Raw genomic sequence first — 8682 nt, forward strand, 5'->3', positions numbered from 1 at the left:
AGCAGCTTGAGCTATATTTGTAGGTATTGCAGAAATGAGCCATCCTACAGTGTAGGTTTAGCTCATAGCTGCTACTGCTCCCTGAGACCTGACACCTCCTGTCATCAGAGGCAAAGCTGACTAGGTGTGGCATGGCATCCTATTATTTTTATTATTGTATATCCTATATGTATTATATACTATTATTATATAACCTATATATTATGTATGCTATATAGGATATTATTATTATATATCCTATATTTCTGGAGCTGCTGCCTCCAGAAAATGCTGCAYAACCCTATGCAACTTCCTGATTGTATCCAGAATATCTTGAAGAGCTCCACAGTGCTCTCTGCTGTGCCATACYGTGTCATGCTCTGCACTGAGCCATGCGTGTGCTCTCCTGCCCACAGACCAGTACGATGCCTTTTTTTCCATTTAAGAAGAGGGGTTTGTGCTTATCACTCTGCTTTGTTCTTGGACATATCTGGAACTTAGAGTAAAAGGAACAGAGAATTCCATAGAATGAGGGTCAGTTGTGTGGAGTGTCCCATGCCCAATATCAAACAAGTGCATCAAAGACAAAAAGGAGAAAAAACAAAGCTTGGAAGCCTTGTTGGGGGGGAACTGGGCATAGGATGAAGGTGTGGTGCAAAGTCTTACAAATACATGCAGACAATGCCCTCCAGCAGCTTGAAATAGGCTTTCAGGGAAGTACTTACTTGAACTCTAACTTGTAGCAAATTGGATGGAATTTGTATTTTCTTCCCCGTTTTCCTGACTTAATCCCTCTGAAGGAAGATGTCAGTAAGCAGTGTCTATCATCACAATGCATTTCTGATTAACAGCAAGGGCACAAGGGCACTCTCAAAATAGAAACCAAGTCAGGATTGTTTTAAATCAATGTTGCAGAAGTATTAAAGCGGAAGCTGTAATTTTAATGTGTTCAGAAAGAAAATGCATGCTACTGTAAACAGTTGTGTACATTSATCTAGCTGCTACTGCCTGGCATAACCTCTCGCATTAGAGTTCTGTGATTCATCTTCTCTTTTGTTGCAGAGAGTCGAATGATTCTGGATGCCTTTGCCCAACAATGCAGCCGGGTTCTAAGTCTCTTAAATTGTGGTGGAAAACTACTGGACAACAATCATTCTCAGTCCATGATTTCTTGTATAAAGCAGGAAAACCCAAGTTATAGTGAAAGACAAGAGCAATGTCAGCTTGGGAAAATGGTCCATAGTCAGACGTCAGACATTTTAGACATAGAGATGCAGTATATGCAAAAGAAACAACAAACCTCAGCCTTTCTGAGAGTTTTTACTGATTCCCTTCAGAACTATTTGCTTTCTGGGAGCTTCCCTTCTCAGAACACCTCATCAATAAATGATTTTAGCCATTTGGCAGATGTGGATCCACTTTCAACCTCTCCAGTACACACTTTAGGTGGATGGACATCTCCTGCAACATCGGAATCTCATGGTCATCCATCATCTTCTACACTTCCAGAGGAGGAAGAGGAGGAAGATGAAGAAGGTTACTGCCCTCGATGTCAAGAGCTAGAGCAGGAGGTAATTTCATTGCAACAAGAAAATGAGGAGCTTCGTAGAAAGCTGGAGAGCATTCCAGGTAAATAATCCCCTGCCACACGATGTTGCCAGTCAGTGATAAAAATAGTTTGGGTAATAGTTTGTTTCAAGTTCTAATAATTTTTTAAGGTTGAGATCATAGTACTCAAGCACTGAATTTGTCTCCAGCCAAAATTCCTATAGCTATGCCCAGTGGAAAATTGTCTGCTGATACTCATCTACATGAATCTTGAGTCATACACTAGTAAACTGTGTTCAGGTAGGGGCGTACTTGTAATCCCAAATTCCAAATATCAGGTAGTTTGTAACAGTAATTTCAAACATACGCTTTTAGAACTATTTATCTGTCTTGTTCTTTGGGTGACATTTTGTCTTATAAACTTAATTCCCTTTTGGTGCTCCTCTTTTTTGGTTAGTTAAGGAAATTATTCAAGGTTTCTTTTACCTGAAATAAATTTGTCTTYTCCCTTCAGCAGTTTCTCTTAAATTGCTGCTGTCTTGGTGAGAAGCATTAAAACATCTCCTCCTATTCATCTTCAAATAAAATCTGAAAAAGAAAGCCTAACAACAACTTTTCTAGTTCAGCAATACCTAGCAGACACAGGCAAAGAAGACAGAAACCCCCAATCTAATAGAAACCCTTTCTGTGAAAAACTTCTCTTGCCCTTTAAACCAAGGTCTTCTCACCRTTAAAGTGCACCAAGATGCTTGAAGTGTGGTATGGGATAAGAACAAAGTATCTTGGACCCATATTTTCTAAACTTTCAACACAGGCAAAAATACACCCCAAATATTAATACTAAAAGCAAGTTGGAATTTAGCAGTGGAAAGAACCATACAACATGTTTCTAACATGTATAAACACTTGGGAACTGCACATTTGCTACCTGAATTTGAGGTGCTTAGGGTAGATCCATGCTAATCTCTGAATGGTAGAAAAGCATATATAGTATAAAATGAGCTGCAAGAGAGAAAATACTTCAAAGCTGCTAACTGTGCAGAAAGGAAGAAGGCAGTAACCAACTACTGCCCCAATATGTAGTGGCAGTTGCAAAATCTGAGCAAAAAGCAAGAGCAGCAGTCTTCATGATTCTTTTCCCCAGCTATTGGTGATGTATTATCCATTATTTATATCACTCTATGTTTTTCTTTTGTGCATTTTTCCATAGGGATAGTGGAAAATCCCATAAGCAGTATTGTTCAGTGCAAAGAATACCCAAAATTTATAGTAACTCCCTCACCCCATCCAAAAMTATGGAGTTACCATAACTCGTGTACTTTCACTGGTTTCAGTAGGGGTTAGTACATCATCTCTTAACACTGCATGCCAAAGGCAATTGTGTGGATTTTGACTACTGGTGAGTCCTACCTTGAGGTGTGTAAGACCAAAAACGATCCTGTAGGGTCTGTAGTCTGACTGGCAGYTTTCATTCAATCACCTGCACTGAACACAGTAAATTTTTTTACTTTCACTAGAGTGTAACTTGTATTTGGCTCAAGTAGTATCTCAGAAGGCCTGGTGAGTCTCCAGTGAGCAGCAGCTGTATCTCKTACCCTGACAGTTGGTTCCAGTGCTTAATTACACTGGTGAAAATATGTTCCTTGTTCCCTGCCTGACTACCTGAAATCAGCTTCTAGCCATTGACTTTTGTGCCTTGCTCCACTAAATGAAGTGCTCTGTAGGTCTTGGTACTTCTTCTGATTGAAGGTACTTACWGACTGAAAGATGACTTAATTTCCATTTTAAATAAACAAAGCAAACAGAACTGTTTGAAACTCATCAAATGAGTTGAATCCTTCTCTGCAGCTTTTTTTTTTCTTCCCTTCTGCTAATTTGTTTAAAATCTGGGCACTGGAAATGCATGCAGTGTGTTCCTATGAGCCTGATCAAAGGTGAATAGACTCTGCTCCCACCCATGGTTTCCCTGGTGGGTTGCACAGCTGAGCTGTTCATTCTGTGCACATTTCTTCCTAGAAGTACACACTCTGTATTTGGCTGTGTTTGTGTACTAAGTGTTCCAGATTGCTCTGACTGCCCATTTGCCCACTGTTTGCTGATTTCTCTATTTCTATATCATCCAGMATTTTTCTAATTGTTTTAAAATCAAATTTGTGGTCCTGGTTAGTAAGGTTGAACTGTATTGAGGGTGTTTTTAGTCCCTGCTGGACCTTCCTAGAAGCATCTATTAATGATGATTCCTGCAATGACAAATATTAGAGATATTACTAGCAGGTTCCTAATCTATATATGTTCTAGTCTGCTGGTGTTGGGTGTTGCTTCTTTTGCAATCAACTAATTTRTGGTCGAGAGTTAAATGCCCTTCAGGAGTCTAGGTTATTTTATATTGTTCAGCCCAACTTTTCCATCTATAATCTCGTCAAAGAATGACAATCAGGTTAGTCTGGCAAGATCTACTTTTCATAAGACCATTTTGACTGGAATTAATTATATTCTTATTCTTTAGTTCTTTGTCATTTGAATCCTGTTATGATTGCCTCTATTTTGCTAGGATTAATGCTGGGTTAAGCAGCCAGTATTTACCTGGGTCATCATACTTACCCTTCATCTCCCTTGAAAAGCGATAAACATGCATAATCATAGTCATTTTACACCCCCCAGGAGTCATTAAACTCCTTGTTAACCATGTATCAAAGGAAGCAGACACACATAAAAGAAATGTGTAAGGAGGTAGGTCTTCATCTGCCAACACAAAATCATCATCAGATGCATCTGCTGCTGTCTGRTGACATACACAGACAGATCTGAAGTGACCCATGTGTTTGCAGAAGTGTTAAGAGCCACAGAATCTCCCCGAGGTTTTGCTGCATGGYAGGACAGAGCTCCTCAGGCAGTCACACAGGCACAACTGAGCAAAGTTAATCAAAAGTCAACTAAAGGCAACGTCTAATTATATTTGTCTCWAGTGTTCATTTTGCTCCTGTGAGCTTCTACTACCAAAAAAGCTGGCAGAAATTTTTCCGTGACTTGAAATGCTCAACTCTGTAAGCAAGCAGGTGCTTGTTCTCTGAGCGTTTTTTTTTTTCTGCCCACCAAGATGTTGCATGCCTCAGGAGGGAGCCAGGAAGCCTTCTGCAGTGTGTCAGTGTTGTCTACCACCATCTATCCCATCAGACTAATCTCAGAGCACAAACTTTCTTCCCTGCAAATTCATCCACTTCATGTAGAGCATCCAATGGGCCAGGGAAAGCGAAGAGTGTGGCAGAGAAGCAACTGTGATGGCAGCTARATGTGCTGCCATACTGTCTCTATCAAGCCACTGAAAGAGCAGGATTTTTTTTTCCGTAGTGGTTTTTCTTCTCATGGTTGGGGGAACTAGTCCAGAGCTGCTGGATAGGCTGGCAGGGGACCCTGTGGGGTGGGGGCAGTGTGCACCATGCCCTCCCCACAGCCACTGAGGCTCCCACCAGCAACCCTACCAGCAGGATATAAAAGCACCAGCCCCTCCCTTCTGCTGTATAATATGAATCATTTTRTCCTTCTCCTGAAATACTTTGCATTTCTTTTTTTTACTTTCCATATGCAAAAGCCCTTTTAAAATCCATGAGAGTTTGCAATCTAAAAATAGTTGCYGCTATACATCTCTGCCTCTAGCTTTGCAAAGCAAGGCTCACAAAGAGACTACCAAGAAAAAGAATGTTTTCTCAGCAGATGTAAAGGCAATGACACTTTTTTCTTTTTTAACAAATACTACAGAAGACATATCCTCCTGTAGCTTTTGGACACAGAAAATAAGATTTTTCAGTTTTCAGGACTCTGCCCTTTTGCTGTAGAAGTCCTTTAGTTCTGTAGGATCTTTTTGCCTGTAGCCTAACATCACTCTTTGGTAGATCACCACTGGAGAGAAACGATTACATGGGTAAAATATTGCACATATTTTGGTTGTTGGATGGGTGGGTGTTTTTTTCTCAAAAAATGTCTGTTTGATTTGACTGAAACAATACTTAAATTTGTGTGATATCTTAATTGTTCCAGCTATAGAATAAATTTTTAAAAATTCATATTTCAGTTTGGAGCAGTGCAACTTCTTTCAACCTGTCCAGTTTCCCCAGGATTTTTATTTTAGGGAAAAACATCAACCACACATTTTCACTTTTCAATTCAACTGAACTGAAGAGAAACATTTTCATTCACTGTGTTATTTTGTCTTCTTTTGAAAAATAATGAGAGCTTAGGTAGTTCCTGAAAGGGGCTTGGCAAACTTACCATTGGCTCTGTAAGGTTTTGAGATCATTAGGAACAAAGCAAAGTAATCCATCCATGAGGAGAAAAGTGTCTCCTGGTCTCTTTCCTCTGTACAGAAATTACTGTGGCTGGGATACATTCCCAGTAGTGAATTTAAAGACCTGTTTGAGGAACTACATGTAAAACCTGGATTTTGACCATGTAATTTATGAGGATATTAAACAGTTCCTCATTGTTATCAGCATGATTTTCTCACAGTTTTTGACCTAAGAGGGAGAAAGTATTTCCAAGTGGTTAAAGTTGAAATCATAAGTTTGGGTTTGCTTCCTGGTGCTCCCAATTTTGCTTCATGATTTTGGATAAACCAGTCTGAAAGTAGTGAAAAGGTAAAAGATTAGTAAGCAAGATGAAGTCATGTGTGATAATTACAATGATTATTCTTACTTTGTTAACCCAGCAGCAAAAAATACTCCAGCAAGTAGCAAAGGGATGGGGAAGAAAAACTCCCACAAATGTTGAGGCCTGGTCACCTGTAGAGATTCAAGGTGGCTGGAATTAGGCAAAGCAAGGAGAGGTTTGCAGGTAGAGTTAATATCAACATAATTGAAAAAGTCAGACAAGTTTTCCAGGAGGTTTTGTGTGCCCAAGGTTTGATTGTTCTTCCTGACTTTTAGATGATCTAATAAAAGATACTACTTTTACCTACAAATCCTGTCTCTTTTATACTTTCAGAGCCTCACATTTCCAAAGAGCCTACCACAGCCACAGTATAGATAAAGCAGCCATCAAGGGTTATGATGAACACTTTTTCATATACTTTTTTTTTTTTTGTCCTTTTTCTTGATGTTCACATTTAACCACTTCTTTGGTTTCCCTTGATGTTCTGGATGTTTTGGTCTGATCTGTGGCCTCGTTCTGCTGTTCAGCTTCAAAGTGTGAAGTTACAGTGAGCAGAGGGAGCCTCGAGCACGGTCACCCAGAGTTTGGCACAAGAACCCCTTTGAAATCGTGGCACAGCTTTGCTTTCTGCTGGGGGTGACAGCTTASTTTGCTAAACCAACCTGAGTACAAAAGCTTACTGAAACATGTAATTGCAGCAGACCAGGGCTTGCCTTACCTGTTTTATCTGCATTTCTGGATACAAACCCACAAGATTTTGGGACATTGGATTTCTTAGCCTGCCTTGGGGAACAGCAGTGGTGGGAGTTTTGTAGGGAGKCGCAGGTCAGTGAAGGATGAGCTCCCTGGTCTTAACTTAGGTTTGCCTTTTAGAGTAAATATTTGGGTTTTAGTGACACARATTACTATTCCTGCTCACTGGTAACTTCTTGGTTTCCCTGTTGGTTATCCACAGTGGAAATGTGTAGTAGAGGGCTTTACAGAGGACGTCTTTTCCAAAGGGAAGACTTCACTGCTGAAAGGGAGCACAAGAAGAGGCACCTCCTAATGAGTAGAAGGAATGTGAGGGAGCACAGATGAAAATAAAAGCCACAGGAGCATGTGGCAGCATCACTGAAATGAGATGCACAGCTGCCTTGTTTTATCTCTTTTCATCTGTTGTTTATGCAGAGGTGTACATCCCAGGGGTGTAGGGGAGGGGAACATTCTTTTATCTTGAAGAAATTTATTGCAAAARAAAATTAAAAGTACAATGTCTTTTCAGATGCAGATTCATAGAAATTAAATTAATTTCTATGAAACACTCTGCCTGGAAAACACAGCAGAGAGGAATTTTAAAAGTAATGGGGTTTATGCTAGAATCTTTCTCCCTTCCCTGCTKTTGGCTGGCATGTAGGTCAGTTTAGGAAATCTTTAACACCCTCCTACATATTATGTCAATTTTGATTTGTGCTGTGTGCTTTCACTACAAATGGGTGCTGGTTTTATTTTACAGTCCTGTCACAAACATCCAAATTTCTAGGGTCTTGAGCACCGAGATCAGTTCTTCCACAGATCCTAACCCTCATTTCTCCTTGCCCCTTGCTGTTTATCCAGCTCATCACACCCCAAACAACTCATCTTCATGGACCATCCATGCAGCTTTCGCTGGCTTTCAGCTGACTATTGAAATAAATGACCGTATGAGCTAAAATAATCCAAGCCAGGCACACTCGTCCAGATCTCAGGCAGCAAAGGCATCTCCATTAATGTTATAAGAAATTCACAGAGCCTTGTGGTTCATCAGGACGTTCCCTATCATTTGTTACATCTTTTTGACAGTTGAGCATCAATTTAGAAATGCCCTGCAATGAACTTGCAGAGAAGTGTCGCTCAAGGTCAGGAGAAGGAGGACACACTGCAGAGCTGAGCCAGTCTTAGCAGCTCCTGGCTTRAGCACGGTGGGTGTAGATGCACACCCTTCCCAATTCTCCTCCTCACTGTGAGTCAGAGGGAAATGGTCTGGAGTGCTGAGGGATTCATCTTCTGCAGGACAGCAGGAGGAAAACTGGCCAGTGTCAGCTACAGAGCACAAAATCTTACTAACRAGCAGAATAACCAGATTTCTTACTGTCTGTTAATGGGGCTGAGGAGATTGCAGAGAGACACGCAGCCAAGCTGGGGTGACCCATCCCTTCTCACTGGAGCTTTCGTGGCTGCTGGAGAGATTGGAGACACACTTTATTTACTTTGGAGATGTGCCTTCTTTACAGCAAGCCCAAGCATCTCTTCACAGTTCTATGCTTTAGCARTATAAACAACCCTGGAATATTTTACACTGGAGGCCGCATTCTTGGGAGACTATATGATGTTCTCATATTGACAGATACCCATGCGAGAGATTGTGCCCCAGTAACATTTATAATGAGCAAAAACCCAGCTCAAACCAATAATAGAGATGTTCTTGGCACTTCATAAAAAGTTGGAAGCAATTAGTGCCAAAGGTCGCAAAAAAAAAAAAAAAAAAAAAAA

The 8682-nt window shown here is 40.5% G+C and overlaps 1 protein-coding gene across 1 annotated transcript in view; it reads left to right on the forward strand.

Moving 5' to 3' along the window:
- Positions 1-968: 968 nt before the first annotated feature.
- The window catches only part of BEND4 (BEN domain containing 4), a 22480-nt gene continuing 14766 nt past the window's right edge, over positions 969-8682 (forward strand). The window contains exon 1 of the mRNA XM_057371758.1: positions 969-1608. Coding sequence (XP_057227741.1) covers positions 1050-1608 — 559 coding nt within the window. The 5' untranslated portion in view covers positions 969-1049. The remainder of the gene's footprint in view (positions 1609-8682) is intronic.

Source organism: Malurus melanocephalus, unplaced genomic scaffold (assembly GCF_030028575.1).
Source record: "Malurus melanocephalus ecotype Western Australia unplaced genomic scaffold, MMel_1.1 scaffold_157, whole genome shotgun sequence".
Lineage (NCBI taxonomy): Eukaryota > Metazoa > Chordata > Aves > Passeriformes > Maluridae > Malurus > Malurus melanocephalus.